Genomic DNA, 18,568 nt, shown 5'->3' with positions numbered 1-18,568 from the left:
TCCTAGTACAGGAAAACAGAAAAAACCTATTATTCTTTTGAACTTATGCTCATTTTTTCTTCTTATGTTCATCAGACTTAAGAACATGCACACATTCTCCAAAGGAGGAAGGGTCACTATGCCCATTTGCAGCAAAGCTTGCTAAAATACATACTAAAAAAATCATGGCTATCAATAACCGTTTTCTAAGCTAATTCTGGTTGCAGAAACTATGTCACTCCTACAGATTCTGTTGCAAGATGACATTAAGCCTATTTCTGATTGAAGCTGTTGGATGCTCCTAGGAAATCCCTACTTTCAAGCTGTATTTGAGAGGAATTACAATTTCTATACAACTAGCACGTATCAGCATTCCCTCTCTCATAACATGTATGAAGACAGAAGAGAGGACAACACTGTAGACATAAGCCATGATTTAAAGTGCACCATAAAACAGAACATAAAATCCAGGTTCCCATAGAACAGGACAAGGCTCCTTTAGATCGCCATTCATTTAGCATTAAGTCATCATCAGATTTTTTTTTCCTTTTTTTGGAATTTTTAGTTTGCAAGCAAAACTAAGATAACACAAAAGCAATCTGGCATTACAGCTTGTGACCCAACAGGCAAAAACCAGAGCCACACACATGCCAGTTAAACAATTACTGTGTACCTATTCCAGTTTTGACTTTCTGCCTAGGATCATGCAAAAGAGCTCAAACATTTAGCAAACCCCTGGGATTTTTTTCTCCTAGTCTGCACACCTGCCAGTAACCTACCCAAATGATTCTAACTTTTAGCCTTCCTGAAAAAAAAATCCACAGTTTCCATCCAGACTTTCTACCAAAGGGCTTTTGGTTTCTTTTTCTGTTTGTTTTGCTGCAGCAATTGCCCATTTCTGAAAATACAATACAAAAATATAAAAGTCTAACTATGCTTCAGGTCCCCTTAGGAAAATATAGAGAAGTAAGTTAAACAGATACGCTGGGACTTGATTTTGGGAAGAGATGCCATCTTTTCTAGGAAGGAAAGGAACACTTTTGGACCTCTGATGCTGCAAGGATTAGTTTGCAAACAATTTTGCTTGATCCACAGTCACTTTTGGCCTCACACACGCTAAAATACACAAATTCCACAAATACTCCTGCTAATCAAGAGCCTGCAAACTATGGAAAGCAAAGAAAATCTTTCTCTATTTTAAAAAAGATTTTTGTGGACATAACACAAATTCTTTCATACAATAACTTCTGAGATTAAGGGACTGAAAAGAAATATATAAAAGAAAGCCAGAAGGATTTTCTGCATCCCTCAGAAAAACTGGGTGGGTTGTCTTAGACTGAGTGGCTCTGAAAGTGTATGAGGACTGAATGCCCTGGCACTAGAGCTTATCTCACAAAATGTCCAGCTGTTATTTACCCACAGTTTTATTTCATCTTAAAGCCAAGATGTAGAAAAATAAGATAGAATATCAAGGCCTTAGGGTAGGATGAAACCTTAGTCTGAGATAAGAGAATCAGTCTCAGAAGAACAAAACCTCCAAACATCAATATAATTTGGTCTGGGGCTCCTGCAAGTTTTGGTTGGGGGATGTGGGAGAAATCCTCACCAAAGCTTTGAAACAGATTCATTTCAAGTTTGTGCAGTACCTCTCATCAATTTCATGAGACAATGAAACATCACTGTTTTATAAAAAGTCCCCTTAGAACAATCCACTGTGATCCTCAATCTTCCTCAAAAATAATAAACAAGTTTTTGTGTTGATGCAGCATTGTGGAAACAAACACAATTAGACCTCATTCTAAAATGAGCAGCATACTAATTGGAAGTGATGAATCAATTATTCCCCAGGAATTCAGGGCTATCAGAAGTCTGAGATCAGACATGGTAGTCTATACAGTTTTCAGAAAATCCTGATAAAAATAAGCACAGAAAAGCCACATTGAGCTTCTACTGTACACTGAAACAGATTCCTCCCCTTCCCCACCTCATTTCTTTATGTCAAGCTGTTTTACATCACAATTTGAAGTGTTCTTATTTCTCCTTCACTGGAATTTTATTAATTCCTGTGGGCTGGATTAAAAGCATGCACAGAATAGCCCTTCACAGGTTAGAGTCAACATGGAGCCTTTCTGGGGGCGCCATAATGTGAAAGTTTGTCAATTCTTGGGCTGTAAATCCCAGACCACTGAAGTGACACACGGTGCTCCCAAAGCCATCTGTGGTGTGTGCTCTCAGTGAATCCCCCAGCAGCAGAGCAACCCCATGGCTGGGCAGAAGCAGTGTCCCCTCTGTCCTGGTGCCTGGCATCAGAGCAATCCCAAGGCTCCAGCAGGGCTCCCCTCTGTCCTGCTCTGTGGCTTTCCCTGCCTGCTGATGCTCCATGAGAGAAAACCTGAGCTGAAGGTTATCTCATCATATAGTAGAGGTGGCCTTTGAGTCCTAATAAAATATCTGTATTGTACTGGAATATCTGTATATAGGCCTTGCCCCAGTAAGTCCCGGTTGTTCTTGATGGGCTGCAGCTGCCATGTCCTTCATTGGCTGCAGCTGTGGCTAGTGAGGATAACTGGGATAAAAGAGGGTGAGCTGGCCAGTTAGGGAGAGCCTTGAAGGAGCTCTGGCTAAGAAGGAACAACATGCAGAAGAAGGAGCATGTGCTGTGAAGGTCTGCAGCCATAAGAAAACACTGAAGAGGTATGGGACTCTAGAAATATAATTACAGCATCATCACGCATGTTCTGTACAGCATCACTGGCACTGCCTCATTCCCAACCCAGGCATGCCTAGCCAGACCTCTGCTACCCACAGAACAATCCACTGCTTCTTGCAAGAACACAAGTGCCAGCTCTGCAATCCTTGCAGCAGCACGAGCCAGCTTAGAATTTCTAGGATTAATTCCTTTTTCCACATCCTGTTGTGCAACTCAGTAGCACAGATTTTTCATACAGACTTGGTGATGAATCTCACCCTCAACCAGAAAGGAACATTTTAAGAACCAAACCTGGCCTGGGTTTGGGCTGTTTTTCCTCCTCAGTGTTGTCACTAGATAAGGTTTGAACAGGCAATAATAAATGATTTGTTGAAGTGTGATTTAATTAGAACAGCACAGATGTTTTCCTTCATTTGTCCTATTTTCCAGTAATGTGCATTTCTCCTCTTCCACTGCAGATTAAAATACTTCATGGCTGTAATATGACCTGCACCTCCCTGTACCTGATGTTTCTCACCAACTCCCCTTTTAAGCAGCCAAAAACAGGACAGCTTTGCTGTCAGAAATTGCTTCATGAAGGCCAGAAATTGTTCTTTCTCAATTGTACACTTCACACTCCCTGGAATAAAGGTGCAGCTTTCTTAGCAACTGATTATCCCAGTTGGCTTTGCAATTCTGTGTCCATAAAGTATTAAACACAGGCCTCATCCAGCTTGCCAAACCCAAAAGCAATACTTTTTCAAACTCAGAAGAATTGTATCTGGTGCTTCTATCAGCTGTCACACTGCCAAGTAACAACATCAGAGCACCTTCTATTTTTCCACTTTATTAAAGACAAGTGAGAGGCAGCTTCTTCTTGCAACCACAGATAACTGTGATCTTCACTATTTCAATTAAAACCTATCAGAGAGTCCTTTTTCTCCATGGGGATGAAAAATGATATAAAGTGTTAGCCAGAATAATTAAAACTCTGGATGTCATTCCCCAAGAGCTCCTGTGCTTCTCTCTGAGGTTACAGAGCTGGATCCATCACATGTAGGTAGGTTTGTCCTTGCTGTTTCTTTCAGGTCTTATCTCTGTGCACTCACTTATCAACTAAGGCAGCAAAGAGAGTTTTAGTTTGGGTTGGTTGGGTTGGGTTTTTTAATGGTTGTGTTTGGGGGTTTTTTGGTGTGGTTTGTTTTTGGGGTTTTTTTCTCTTGATGATACCAAACCCCTCAAGTTCTGAGGCTCTCAAGGTTTTGATAGGGGGTTGAATCAAACTTTGCTCTTTCTTTAGGTGTTAATCAGTAGCTATGGCTGGATGGCTATGATTAGGCAATTGCATTGTGAGCATCATATGTTTGGCTAATCTGCTGTTTTAAGAAAAAAAGAAGAGAATCCCCAAATGAATGGGCTGTCTGGATGAGAGGCACCAGGAGTGAAGTCAGAACTGAGCAGTACCTGGGGAAGGGTGGTTCTGGCAGTAGGAGATTGTGGCAACTCATTGACCACTACTCAAAATTGGCCCCACACGCAAATGGAGGAAGAAGTGTGCCTGCAGACTGATGAGCAGGAGAAGCAAGAGATAGAACTAGTAAATTGGGGAGTAATCTGAGTAATCTGTAACCAAGGAATGTTGATGCCTTTGTTTATTAAGTTGTATAAAGAGTGTGAAGTTTGGATGATTTTGGAATTAACCTTCCATGGGTCACCACCCAGCTCCCCACTTTGCACAAACGAGAACAAAAAACAGGAAGACCTGGCCTCAGCATGTGACTTGGCGCTGGCACCAGGTAATGAACCCATATTGATGCCAAGTTTGAACCATCTTCTTCACCTAGGCAATCCCAGCTCTGGGCCAGCCTGCAGTCCTGTCAATTTCTGCAGTCCTGTCAATTTCTGGCCACAGGGCAGTCCCAGCTCCGTCACAACAGCAGCAGCTCCAGCCCCGCGGCCCACAAGGACATTTCCAGTGGGACGCCGGAAGCATTTGTCCCGCACCCGGGAACAAAATTTTGCCTCATTTTCCCCCTCAGTTAGAGTGTAGGGGTTACCCAAAGCCAGGGAAGCCCCGGGCGGAAGCGCTCCGCCCAGGCCAACCCACCCCGGGCCGAGTCCCCGGGACGGCCCCTGACCTTCCCAACATGGCGGCAGCGCCCGCCCTCAGCAGCACTGTCGCGATAGCGCCGCGCTTCCGCCGCGCTTTACGGCAAGGCCGCCCGGCGGGGAGGGAGGCGGTGGTGGGCCGCTCCCGCCATGGACCGCAGGAAGAAACCGCTGGACGTGGCCGCGTCCTCGGTGAGTGACTGAGCGGGGAGAGGCAAAACGAACCCCTCCGCCCGCCCAGGAGGCTTGTAGGGCTGTGAGCTGTGCTCAGCCGCGGGGCTCCCGCGGGCGGGGTGGGCCTGGCCGGCGCAGGCCCTGAGGCTCCACCGGGGATCCTCTGGCGCCGCCGCTTGCGGGAAGAGCGGCGCAGGGAAAGGGCCGGTGCTGTGTGTGCTCCCCTAACCCCGCTGCCGTGGGCAGTCACTGCGGCGCATGCTGCAGTAAAGGGCTGTGTAAGGCCGTGTGCATGTTCGGTCTGTGACAGTGTCGGGGCTGGGAGTTTGTCCCCTCACCTTCCTCACCAGCCACACGCCCTGCGCTCCGAACCCGAGTCTGCCCGGCATGGGTTTGCTCGCATTCCCGGTGCAATTAAATTACATTAGCCCATAACAGGGAAAATAATTTTTCCTAAGGAGCAGAAGATCTATGCTGTGGAAGATTAACTTCCCACCCTTAGGGATGGCGAGGTGCTGACCCTCGCTGTTCTCCAGGACGCTCACGAGAGTTCCCAAACACTTCAGATGAAGAGCTGTGTAAATAGTCAATGTATGCTAATAACTGTTAATATTTCACAGTTAACTGTGAAATATTTTACATTGAATTTTTGGATGATCCCCTCTAAGCAGAAGGGAGAACGAGTGATTTTTAAGGCACTGCACTTCGTTGTCCCAGCGACTTGAAAAGCAAATGCTTGGGACAAATATTGATACCAAAGTTTTGCACTTTCCTGGTTTAATGTGCAGCTCTGAATTTTTACATCTGTAGGACTTGCAGGAAAAAGTAGGAAAATACCCTCTTACAAACTAGCTTTGTAAAGATAACACCCCTGCTGATGAGTTCCTTAATAAAAGCTGAGATGGACCTTGGTCACAAATGGCAGTGCTACTCATATGGTTATTTAAAAAGAAGGAGAAAAAAATCCAAAACTATTAAACAGTGCATAAAGCAGTGGGGAAAATATATGTTTTACTATAGCAAACTTTTATCAGTTATTTTCAGAGACAGGATTTTATTTATTATCTAATGGTTAAAAGTTCCCTTTTCATATTCAGTAGTGTTTTTCATTGCTCCTTCTCCATTTGTTTGCCATTGGGAGGTTGGTAAAATCTAGACAGAGCTATATCTCTTATTCTCATTATGTAGCAAAGGATCAAGGATATCTTTGGAGGTTGTTTTAATCCCTAATCATAATTTGCATTCTGTGGTTCTTTATTTTGTTTGCTGTAAGAGGTGATCTTGGTGATCAGATCGGTGCTTCCACATAAAAATGCAATCAAATGCTCCTATAAGTGTAACTAGCAGGTTGTTTTCCTAGAGTTACAGATATTTATTGCAGTAACTGATGTCTGTGATCTGTTATTCATGTGTTGTTTTGCTGCTGGTGTAGCTGGTGGATCTCAAAGCTGAACTCTTCCGAAAGCAAGAGGAGTTCAAGAAAGAAAAGCTGTTGAAAGATGCTGGTGTCTTTGCAAAGCCCAGAACCTCTAATAAGGTAAAAATAATCTTCGTTGTTGTTTTTGCCATTCTTTCTCCTGAAAGTAAGGAAGTTAATATTCAAATCTAAATAATAGTAAATACTCGGCTGTGTTTCTAGTCAAATATAAAATGTACATGATGAGAACATTCTTTAAAGTTCATTTCTAGGTGAAATTCCTGTGCAGAAAGCTTAGTCTTGTGCCCATCTAAATCCCCACTTAATCTTCATTCCCCAATGATCTACACCCTTTAATTATAGGAAAAGATGTTTCTTTTTTTAGTGGAGGATGTTGTATGATGCTGCAGGATGGAGGATGAGAGATTCTTCTAGACTCACTGAATTTCCTTGATAAATGCTCTGCTATCTGTTTGTGGTGCACAATAATGAATACAATGTACACAATTATCTCTCTTGTTTTGCTCAATACTGCACTTTGGCTTTTGTTCATTCTGTAGCTTTCTAGAAGGAGAATGTGCTGTTCCTGCCATATTTGAAGCACGTGCAGCATTTAGAGTGTTATGCTGCAAACAGGCCACCTGAATGTATTTTCTATCTAAAATGGAGGCAATGGAGAATAGAAACATTTTTTAGCTTTGTTAGTATGTATTTAATCAGCAAGATTGCATGATTGGGTTTTTTTAACCTTAACATCTTTGCCAGAATAGATTTTGTCTGATTTCTGAGTGCCTTTAGGATTTTTAAGGCCATCTCAGCCTGCCCTTAACTATGATACCATCCTGCAGCCTGTACAGCACAGGAATGATCTCAAATCAAACACGTATAAGTTGTTATTTACAAAGCCTTCCATGACTCAGGTGCATCATTTGCATCATAGAGTTGAAATATTTTTTTAGTTGTTACCATTTCAATATTTTCATCTATTTATTTGTTGTTACAAAATTGTCCTCTGCAGAAGCCCAGTATCTGGACCAAGCAGAACACGGGAGTTGGAAATCGAGCTGCGAAAGATGTTGAGCAGAAGGCAGAAGAGCAGGATATATTGGATAAATCAAGGTAGCTTTTAGGCTCTGTAAGAAAGGAATGCTTTGCAGAATTTGTTTTTTGGTATTTAGAAAAGCACAGAAAGAAGTTTTTTAGACCAGCAGTTCTCATTAGACCAGGCAGTAATTCCAGTATCATCCATACTTTTTACCAGTAGTGTACAAACTGCATCCCAGCAGTCTCATGCTCCCATGACCTCACAGCTGTCTAAATTATCACAGCTGTCAGGGTACTGATTTTTTTTTTTAATCATCTTTAGAATTACCAGCCAGTGCAGTGCAGTGTTAGAATTCTGTAGCAAAGTGTTTCTTGGGCTTGACAGAAAATAGCTTACATTTTCAAGATTTACCTCATTTTCTAAATGGGTTGGTTGAACAAAAAGATATATGTGGAAAATGCCATTTATAAATAATTTGCTGTGGTTCTGTAAGCAATTCCTTGCTCTTTGAAATTCCAAAAATTAGCTAAGGTTTTCTCTTCAGTTTCTAAGATTAGGTGTAACTTTGTGTTATCTCTTTTTTTTTTCCTGTAAAACTGTCTCTCAGTATCTGCAAATAATGGTTTCATTTCCAGTATTTATCTTAGATAAAGGTGGAATTCTTGTAACAGCATGTTTCTGCCTACTTGAAAAATTACATTTGAGAATAAATTTGTAACTTCACTGAAATTATTTTCAGTATAAATTCTGGAACTGGAAAATATTGTATCTTTAGAAATGCTAGTGAAGGTTCAAAACAAAAGCCAGGCATAAGTCAGCTTCTAATAAACACGTCAGGCAGTCCCAGGATTTTCCTATTCCATTTATCTAAACCTAAATAGGTCCCTTTAAAATGTGCTTGGAATTGGTGGGATTGCAAAGTTCATTTTTATTTCTTTTTCAGGAAGAAGCTTGAAGAGAAAGCAAAGCTGTATGAGAAAATGACAAAAGGAGACTTCCCAGGTGAGCCATACTATTGCAAAATAAGCATTTATATATGTATAAATTCTTGGAATTATTATAGAAACTTATTGACATGGTTTATTCCACTTTGAAAAGGAAAAAATATACATTTACTGGAGAAAATAAAATTACTTTTGAAGGGCAGCCTGACCAGGTAAAGCACTGGAGGCTTGTTTGACTCATTCATTAAGTGGGTGAACTATGTTCTGGTTTTTCAATACAGTATCTTAGAAAAACAAAAAAAAAAGTTCTCCATTGTGCAATCTTTGGATTGCATTGCTGATGCTCAGTCCTGCATTCTAATTGTTGGGCCTTTTTGAGGAGAAGAGCATCAGGAGAGGAGTCTGGCTGGTCCATATCTGAATGCCAGTCATGCAGCTAATAGGGATAGAGAATGCTAATCTGTTCCTTTCTTCTTTCACACATTCAGTCCCTTTCAAAAAGTAATTATTAAAATAGAATACAAATCTCCTTGCAATTAATCTGTTCTCTTTATCAATGTCTATCTTCATCCACAAGACCCCACCACTTTCCTCTACTTTCCTAAAAAGTACCCTCATGAATGCTTGGCTCCTGCCAACATCCAAATGTTAAGCATCAAAAAAGTATTTGAGCCTTGACAAATCCTTTGCTTATGAAACAGTTAACAAGCAGAGAATGTTTTGCTGCAGAGAATGCAGCCTTTTCTGTGCTGCACACAATGCCCTGAAACTTCGATTCAGAAATAGACGTTATCACTGTGGAGCTACTTGATAGCTCTGGGTTTGTTTGGCACTGAATGAGATTTTTAAGTGCTCCCCAATACTGTAGTCAAGGGCATTGCTGGCAGCTGAAAAGCTGATTGTAGCTATTTGGTATTGATTTTGTGCTCAGTTCTGTTCTTTTCATGGCTGTTCGCTAAGAATTGATTTTCTGCCTTAGATGAAGAAACTGAGGATTTGTACCTGGTGGATTTCACTCAGAAGATCATAGACAAACAGCACGAAGTACAGGAGCTGCAGCAGAGTGAAGCTGCTGGGAAGACTTCAGAAAGAGACACAGATGAGGAGGAAACTCAGCCTGAAGCAGACATTCCACCACCAGAGGACCCGGATGAGGAATGGTTGGTGCTACTGATTAGGCTCATCTGCCCTGGCCTTTCTTATTCTTGAGAATTTCTTGAGAAAATGCTTTTCTTTTTTAAAATGTCTGAAGTGACACCTTTGTTTTTCATTTTTGTTTCATACTACACATTGGCAAGGTGTTAACATTCTTTCATTTCTCCTATAGACAGTCCTCCATGACACTTTAATTTCCACCCACATAGGTAACACTGCATTAAAATTTACATCTAGGATCTTGAGAAATTGCAATGAAGGCAATGTACTATAGGGGGGACAACATCATCTCCTCTGTTATTTTCTTGCATAGTTTATCCAAGTAGTCATCACACTATTTGGTACCATTTTATTCTTTGATGTGCTGAATTGAAATGTATTTTAGCAAAACTTGAGGATTTTATGGTATTCATCTTCCTGTCTTTAATTGTGAGTGACTTAAAAATGAGCAGTCATTTCTCTCTTAAAGGAGAGAAACTCTAGTTGGAATAAGAACACGATTTTCAGCATTTCTTCCACTTTGCTGTAGCACAGCAAATAGTCTCTGACAGTTTTCTGTCTCATTCCAAGTAACCACTATTTTTTCATCTGAGACATTAGGAATAATTATGAAACTAGTCCTGACTAAACATTTTCATTTCCCATTTGTTTAAAATGCTTGTGGAAGAAGAGATTTTTACTTCTGGTAATCAGTTTAAACCAGCAGTAACCAATACAAAACAGCACTCCCATTCTTCAAATACTAAAGTGTAAATATCCTTAGAAACTAAGTAAAGGATTTACTAAAAGCACAGATCTTTAAAAGTTTGGGGTTTGGAAGCTAGATTGCCAGTCATACTTTTTCAGATGTAATATTCTTTAGAATGAGATAATTGAGGCAGCTTGATGCTGAAGAACTTTCCACATTACAGGACAGTAAGTGTAGCTCTTAACAGCTTTTTCAACAACTGTAAATCAGATGTTCAGTACTATGAAGAGTTGAATAAGAAGCACAATAGCTTCAGAGGAACATTTTGCTTGTGTTTTAGTCAGCCTTTGTTATGCCAATTGAATGCACACTATCAGTCTGTTCTGAATGGCCTTTAGACCAATAATTGAAATGTATTGTAGCAATTTCATATCCACAAGAAGCCAATGCTGCATCATTATCTTCACCATGGGAAGCAAACAGTAGGCTGAGTTCTATTTTGTTGTGAAAACTACGTGACATGGTTACTTCTGAACATTTTGTACACCATTTCATTGCCCAAGTGAAGAGGGGTCTCAAAGGGAGATGGAATAAATGTCTGGTAGAACTGTCATGTGCCCCATTCAGAACTGTCCTCTTAATCTGGGGGTGTGTTAAGTGAAAAGCAGGAGCAGCTGTCACACACATTGGGAGGTGACAGCTGCTCTTTGGAGATCTCCTTTGGAATACTCCTTGGAAAGGGTTAATGCTTCTGTCTTCTGGGTAAGATTTCTGTTAATCTGCAAATAGAACTTTTGCATCACTTTTCTTTTTCTTTCATTATAGGGTTGATTATGTTGATTTCTTGGGCCGATCTAGACGCTGCATGAAGAAGGATTTACCAAGTCTACTTAAAATGGATCAGGAGCTTCAAGGGAAAAGGTGTGGTTTCTCTAATGGAGCTCCATGTTCCTCTCAGTATTTAACATTTTTTTTAATGAGAAGGAAGAGGGGCTTTGCTTTGTCACCTCATTCTCAATCCAAAATTGATGTTACTGGATTCTCTAGATTTGCATAATTTGTAGAGAAAGGTTTTAAGCAATCTCAGATATTTGTTGCATCTTTTAAAAACTGGGATCCTTGTATTTCCTTATACCTTCCATAAAATGCCAGGAAAGTGATTCCAGTTCTGTTTAACATGGGAATTGATGATAGTCTTTTAGCAATTCCAAATTCTTCATGATGTTCAAAGTGAATTTGTTAGACCTCCATTTGTTTAGTTTTGTTCTTCTGTTGAACAGCTGTTTAACATCTCTTTTGTTAAAATTACTTCCGTACTAATATTTGGGTATTGATATTTGAATATTAATATTTTGAGTCAATCTTTTGGGTAAAGCATTGTTTTGTTACTTTAAATATCTTTCATTTTCTTACATTAAATCTGAAAAGGTCCTATATGTGAGTGCTAGAATTCCCGCAGATGGCAATAACTGATAATTTCTTCTCCCATTTTGTGATTTGATAATTATTTCATAAATCTGCTGAGAAATAATATTATTTTGTCTTTTAATAACATGCTCTACTTGTTTTAGAGGTAGCTTTGTATTTCTATCTTGACCACATACCATAGTCATCAGCATTGTGTCACTAAGTAGTGTCCACAGTGATCTGTGTTTTGTGGAAACTGCAGTAGTGGATCAGACTAAATCATACTTGCACTGTTTGGTATTGACAAAATGGTAAATTCTGCTCTGTAATCCTTAATTTGTTTTACTTAGACAAGAGCCTGATGGGAATACTCTGTTATCTGAAGACATGAGAAGAGAACTTCAGAGGCAGCAGTGGGAAAAGGAAGAGGAAGAAGCCCTCAGAAAACCCATGGGACCCATACATTATGAGGACATTCGAGACAATGGTACAGTGCCATACTTTATATCTCTTACCTTTGTATCACCAAAGAAATCAGTTGTAGAGGGAGCAAGGGAATGCCTTTGTGGCAAAGTGTAGGTGTGTGTTAAGCCACATGTGTAATAACTGTTGGAAGTTACCAGTACATAAGTCTAGATTTATTTTTTCTTCAAATTGTATTTTTCTCAAATGTTTCTCTACCTCCTCCTGTGTTCTCCTTCAAGAAGCTTCACTTTATGTATTATCTAAAGCAATCTAAAACCAATCCAGTGTTGGTAATAATTCCACACCTGAAAGCAGGGTGCCTGGAGGCTGTAATTACTGCCAACTATAAACTGAATTTAACTGAAATCTGTTGTTTTTCTCCTTCTCAGAGGCCAGGCAGCTCGGTGTTGGTTACTTTGCCTTTTCTCGGGACCAAGAGCTCAGGCATAAACAACGGGCAACCCTGGATATGCTGAGGGAGCAGGTATGAAAGTGAAGAGCAGCCTGGGCTGCCAGGGCAGGGTGGTTTCAGTGGTTACTGTCTTTGATTTGTTGTGTAAGTGATTAGGTGATGCCTGCAACTGACTCCAGAGAAATTTGGCTTCTTTTTTCCTGTTGAAACCTGATGCTTGCTTAGGATTGCTTTTAGTTGTTTTGTGAAGGAAGATATGTACTTGTTTATAATAATGAAGGAAGATTAATTCATGGGTTTTTTTTGCTGTTAAGACACTTGATCAGAGAAATAAACGTGAGCAGCTGAAGGAGAAGAGGAAAGCAGCTCTAGATGCAAGGCTGTCCAAACTTCGAGCACGGAAGATTAAAAAGTTAAGGGAAGCTGGATTAGAGGAAGAGGCAGAAAAACTGGAGAATGGAGGTATGATCTGTTGCCTTTTTAGCTTAAATACTTGCTGTTTCACCTTGTTATTGATCTGTGGACAGATTCTAATTTATATTCATTTAGACAGTCAGTGTATTGGTATTGTGTATTCTATATATACAATTAACATAACTGTTAGGATGATGAGAGCTGATGTAATTGTGTGTAGATATAAAATGCCAGAAATAGCTTAACAATGCAGGTAGAAATACAGTATGTAGATTGTAGCCTTTTTCTGATTCACACCTGACAGCTGGAATTACATGGGTTAATTATGCAGGTTGAGGCTAGAGCTGCTGACATTGTACTGCCTTTCTCTTCTATGAAGATGAGGTAGAATAAGTAGTAACAAGGCATTTTGATACCATTCAATAATACACTGTGACAGTTTCAGTGCAGTGTGTGAGTTGGAGATACAGCTGACTCTAGGATTTAGGATAATGAATTTGAATTCTAATCCTGTGTCTGTGCTGTCTCTCTTACAACACTGATAGTCAACTTGTACTGTCTGTCTCCCACTGGAAAATGTAGCTGATATTTTACTGTCTCAGAATTCCTTGCAAGTGATTAACTGTGAGGTGTTCTGGAAATGAAGAACAGCATCATGCCACTGCTTACTGTTATGGTTGTTAAGAAGAATAAGAATGCAAATTGTTTTCTCCAGTAAATGAAATAGAGATACTGTTCTTATTGGAAATATGTGGAAATAAATGTTCTTATTTTTACCTGTGAGAGTCATACAGATTTTATTCTGTAACTGACAATCTCTGCTGCCTCTTCCTGTGACACAGAGGTGAAAGGTGCTGCTGAGGAACCAGAACCTCCAAGAGCTACTGCAGCAAGTAGGAAGGTGGAGGTCATCATCCAGGAGAGGAGAGACACAAAGCCTGGAGTGCCTTATGTCCGAGAGTGGGATAAAGGCAAAGGTAAGGGAATGTGGATTCAGGAGCATCGTTGGGAAGGAGCACTGCCACTTCCATTTCTGTTTTGTGACCAAAGTATGGTGAGACTGAGAAGCAATGAAACCCTTTCTGCCTTGTACTGATGACTCTCCAGTGTCCAGGGCACTGACAAGGATGCCTTAGTGCCAGCAGCTGCTGTAATGTCCCCAAAAGCTTTCTTCTATATGAGTTACTGCATTTCTGAATGATCTTGACAGGTTGACAGAATGACAAATTCTATAGTTCAGAAGGTGTACCGTGTGATCTTTTCTTGATATATTCCTGTGGTTTCTGCTGCCTGATAGGATGTATCACACAATATCACACAACACAATACTAAAACATGATTCAAGCAGAGACCACTTCAGTGCCTGTGTCCCATTTTGAAGCATCTTCCTTGCCACAAATGATGGCTGTCTTGTAGGTCCTTCCCAAACCTATTAACTCATTTTGCACTATTAATCTAAGCTCATGCACATTTTTCTAATCTGATGCATGACTTCTAAGTAAAAGCAAACAAGGAATAGACAAAGCACATAAATGCCCACCTTCTTTAGTACTTATAACAGCACTATTGCTCTTCTATGCAATACTGGTATTTTCCAGATTCTTCTTACTTTTCAATCTTTACGTTCCATTAATGAACATCACTGTGAGGGGAAACTTCATGATTCCATTAAACCCTCAAACTTTCAGATCCTATCTCATAAATTTTTATCCTCTCTGACATTATTTTTTCCTTCTTCTGGTGATGCCTGGTGTCTCACCAACACCCAGGCAGCACTGCAGCAAATACTGCACTCAGAAAGCAAAGGACAGCTTACTTTAAAATGCAAATTGAACTAACTGGTTCACTGAAGGAATCTCCACTAGATTCTTGTATTTCCATACAGTATGAAGTGGGAAAGGAACTTCACGTGGCTTTACACAGTTGCATCTTCTTTCTTTGCCAATTTGTTTTCCCTCCTCTCTGACCTTCAGACCTTGCTAAATCTGCCATTTTCCTGTTTCTAACAGAACTAATGTTTGGACAATGGGAAAAGAAACAGGAAGAGCTTAGAGATGAGCGAGACCCAGAATTTGCACCACCTTCTGATTACTTTTTGGGACAAAAGAAAGATGATTATCTCCGAGGTCGGAATCTGAACAGTTCTGAAACCTCCTCTGAAAAACTGGAAACAGAGAGAGCACAAAACCCACAGAGGCCATCGGTGCCAGGGGGCAGTGGCAGCAGCACTGGAGATGTGCCACTGTCACCACAGCCTTCCAACAGCAGCGTTCCAGTTCAGCCAGGCTCAGCAGAGCCCAGTGGCCGTGACACTCAGGGCGTGTCATCAGCAGAGGATGACAGCAGCGATGACGAGGACGTGCCACCACCAGCACAGGCTTACGGCTTCGGTGCCCGAGGTGTGCCCCCCCCACTGCGGGGTTATGGCTACAGCGCCCGGGCTGTGCCCCCGCCCATGCCAGCCTACGGCTATGGCACTGCCCAGGTGCCCTTCCCAGTGCAGGCCTACGGCTATGGGGCACCAGCAGTGGTGCCACCGATGCATGGGTACGGCTATGGCACTCCTGAGGTGCCCTTTGCAATGCAGGCCTATGGCTACGGCACCCAGGATGTGCCCCCAGGAATGCCCACCTGCGGCTGCAGCGCCCAGGATGTGCCCCCAGGAATGCCCACCTGCGGCTGCAGCTCTCAGGATGTGCCACCAGGAACACAGGTCTGTGACCTCAGCAGCCAGGATGTGCCACCAGGAATACACACTTGTGGATGTAGCAGCCAGGATGTGCCACCAGGAACACACACCTGTGACTGCAGCAGCCAAGAGATGCCACCAGGAGCAGACACCTGTGACAGCAGCACGCAGGATGTGCCACCAGGAACGGAGGACAGTGGCTGCAGCACTCAGGATATGGCACCTCCAGCTCAGACTGACAGCAGTGACACTCCAAATCAGGAACCACTTTACCAAAGTTTAGATGATATGCTCTCTTATTACAGACAAGTGACTTGAGCTGAGCAAAAAGATAAGCAAGAACCATGATCTAAAGAACTGGAATATAATTAATTCTGCTCAGCAGCATATTATTTTCCCACATATGGGAAAAATAAGTTTCTGTAAGTACATCAGAATAAATTTCCTGGACACCTAAGCTGTTTCACATCACAGCTGTATTTTGCCCTGTTGTTTTTTTTTATTCTCCCCTCTTTACTAAAATTCAACTCTTTGACACTTGGACCTGAACTTAAGGGTATATTAATTACTTGTTAGCAAGAGATAAACTCATTTAGTTGGTTGCTCCCAGCTGGCTTCTGGTTTGGAGGTACTACAAGTTCAGTGACATCCATAGAAATGGATGGAAGCATGGAAATGGTAGGTCCTCTGCTGTCAAACACAGAATGATTTTGTTCCTCACTTAATCTCCTCCCTTTTAGGAAGTGCATATTATCTAGAACAATGGTGGTTCACATGGCCTCTGCATTCCTGAGGTCCATATGTAGCTCATAATTCTATGCAGCATTTAGAGTGAAGACATTGCAGAAACCAGTAAGTAATGATGGGTAGGCTGAAAATAAACAAAACACTGAAGCAGAACCTTTGACACCTGAAATTCTTACTGGTTTAGAAGATCCTCTCATAATTCTCCAAGTGTGTTTTTCTTGCATAAGGAGTTACATATATGGCTTTATTTAATACTTTTTTTCCAAAAACTGTGATACTGGAGTCATAAAAGCAGACCAATCTCTACCAAACTAACTTTTATTTCAGAATCTTAGTAAATGAGAATACTTACTTGCCATGTAGATGATTTCTATTTCTGAAGGTAATTTAGATAACTCCACTTGTATTTTAAAACCCTGACACAAGGATAAGACCTAGCAAAATAGGTTAGAATGGGCAATTGCATAGATTGTTAAATGGCAGAGATAAAATAATGAACATTTAAATGCAACAGTGAACTGGCCAAAGAGACAAAACTGATTTGCTCCTCTTGTGTGCTTCAGTCAGATCTCAGGCTGCTCTGCAAGCCTGGTGAACAGCAAGATGTTCAGTGTGACTGAAGAATATGCAGAACATATTCTGTCCTCAAATTCTGCTTTAGCCTCAGCTCCTACATCACTGCCTTTTGCACTGGAATTTGCAGAGCACGAACAGTACATTACAATTACATGTTAATTTAACCTCAGAATACTTTTCTGAAGTAATACAATACCACTATCCCAATTTTGAAGAAAATGAGGATGGAAAATGTCTTAGAGAAGGTCACACCCAGTTTTCCAGGCTGGCTGATTTACACTAAGGAAGTTTCCTCTTCTAAGACCTCACAGAATCAGTGTCTGGAAGCCATTCAGAGCAGGGTATAATTTCCTTGGAGCTCCACTAACTCTAAAGAGTGGGCAAAGTCTTTTCAAACACTAGAGCTTGACTTGAATTGATTATGGCAATTGTATCCCTCAATAGATTTTCCTACAAAGAATATTTGTGTTTATTTGCTGCTATTTTAATTTTAATCCATTTCCAGCTGCCTTTTGGACTTTGTTTTTTCTGTGCCCTTCAGACTGTGATAATTTTATGTGTATCTATGGTTTAGCAGTTATGTTGTCTTTGCATTAGTTTAACATTGAGCTGGAGCTGCAGTAAGGAATGAAATGCCATTTATTACATAGTGTTATGTAAAAAGATACAATCAAAGTGTTCCTTTGTTTAGCTTCATTTCCACAGCCTAATATTAAGCAGGAGGGCTCTTGGCCAGGAGGGCGGTTCAGAGCCTACATTAAAGTTAAGCCTGTTGAGAACAGCTCTCACTGCAGTGATCTGTCACTTTGCCATTTGGTCTCCTTCCCTCTTCTCTTGCTTTTTTGCTGAAATGCTTTTTGCATATTGTCTCATGCTGTGGAGCACACATTTCTGTTCACTGTCCTCCCCTCAGACCACCTCAAGTTAGCTTGGCTGGGATCAGCAACCTCATTCATTTCATTCAGTAATTCCTGGGGCAAACAATTCCTTATTGATTCACTGCCAAAGTTTTATTTCCCCCATGTTTTGGAGCGTGTTGTCTCCCTGTCCCTCTTCCTCCTCGTTTAAACCACCCCCCAGGTTGCACACCAGGGGGAATGGGGGTGAGGGGGGCAGTGTGGGCAGGGATCTGCCAGCACCAGTGTGTGACTGATGAAAGTGAAGCAAAGCCAGCTTGTGCTCTCACTGAGTGTGCACCACTGTGAGCACACTCTGCCTCTGGTTGTGTTTCAGGGGTTGGGGCTCTGCCCCAAGGGGTACCAGTGGTGCCTTGTGTTGCCGTCAGTGTTCTGCACAGAGCCAGGAGCAGTCCCTGCTCTATGTCTAAGGCAGCTTTGTCCGTTTTTGTGTGAATAGCTTTCTGTTACCAAAGGTACTCTTACCCAAAATGCAAGAATGATGCAATCTTGAATTTCAGCCTTCACACGCTCTATCTGGCTGGCAGGACTCAATCTAATGTCCAGAAAAGTACTTTCAGAAAAGACAGTTTCCTCATTATCACCAAGGGCTGATTTATCCCCTTTTGGAGGACAGCAGGGCTCTGATGTTCCTATGAACCCACCGGCACGTGAGATGAGGCTCATACCCGGGGTACAAACTGCGTGCCTGCAGCTGTGTGAGCTCAGGGCCGATGCCGCGGGGCTCGCCGGCTGCTGGGG

The 18,568-nt window shown here is 41.5% G+C and overlaps 1 protein-coding gene across 2 annotated transcripts in view; it reads left to right on the top strand.

The window, feature by feature from the left end:
• Positions 1-17,691, top strand: part of CCDC174 (coiled-coil domain containing 174) — a 336,009-nt gene extending 318,318 nt beyond the window's left edge. The window contains exons 2-12 of one of the 2 annotated variants that reach the window (XM_074550578.1): positions 4,918-4,969; positions 6,384-6,488; positions 7,387-7,487; positions 8,357-8,415; positions 9,337-9,517; positions 11,026-11,121; positions 11,958-12,094; positions 12,462-12,556; positions 12,799-12,946; positions 13,741-13,875; positions 14,908-17,691. In XM_074550578.1, coding sequence (XP_074406679.1) covers positions 4,928-4,969; positions 6,384-6,488; positions 7,387-7,487; positions 8,357-8,415; positions 9,337-9,517; positions 11,026-11,121; positions 11,958-12,094; positions 12,462-12,556; positions 12,799-12,946; positions 13,741-13,875; positions 14,908-15,905 — 2,097 coding nt within the window. In that variant the 5' untranslated portion in view covers positions 4,918-4,927 and the 3' untranslated portion in view covers positions 15,906-17,691. Of the gene's footprint in view, positions 1-4,791; positions 4,970-6,383; positions 6,489-7,386; positions 7,488-8,356; positions 8,416-9,336; positions 9,518-11,025; positions 11,122-11,957; positions 12,095-12,461; positions 12,557-12,798; positions 12,947-13,740; positions 13,876-14,907 lie in introns of those variants that run through there. The other variant, XM_005488336.4, reaches the window with a different exon arrangement.
• The last annotated feature ends 877 nt before the right edge of the window (positions 17,692-18,568 follow it).

The sequence above is a fragment of the Zonotrichia albicollis genome, chromosome 12, assembly GCF_047830755.1.
Source record: "Zonotrichia albicollis isolate bZonAlb1 chromosome 12, bZonAlb1.hap1, whole genome shotgun sequence".
NCBI classification, from domain to species: domain Eukaryota; kingdom Metazoa; phylum Chordata; class Aves; order Passeriformes; family Passerellidae; genus Zonotrichia; species Zonotrichia albicollis.
The sequence above is the reverse complement of the archived record's forward strand: the minus strand, read 5'-3'. Positions and strand labels throughout refer to the sequence as shown.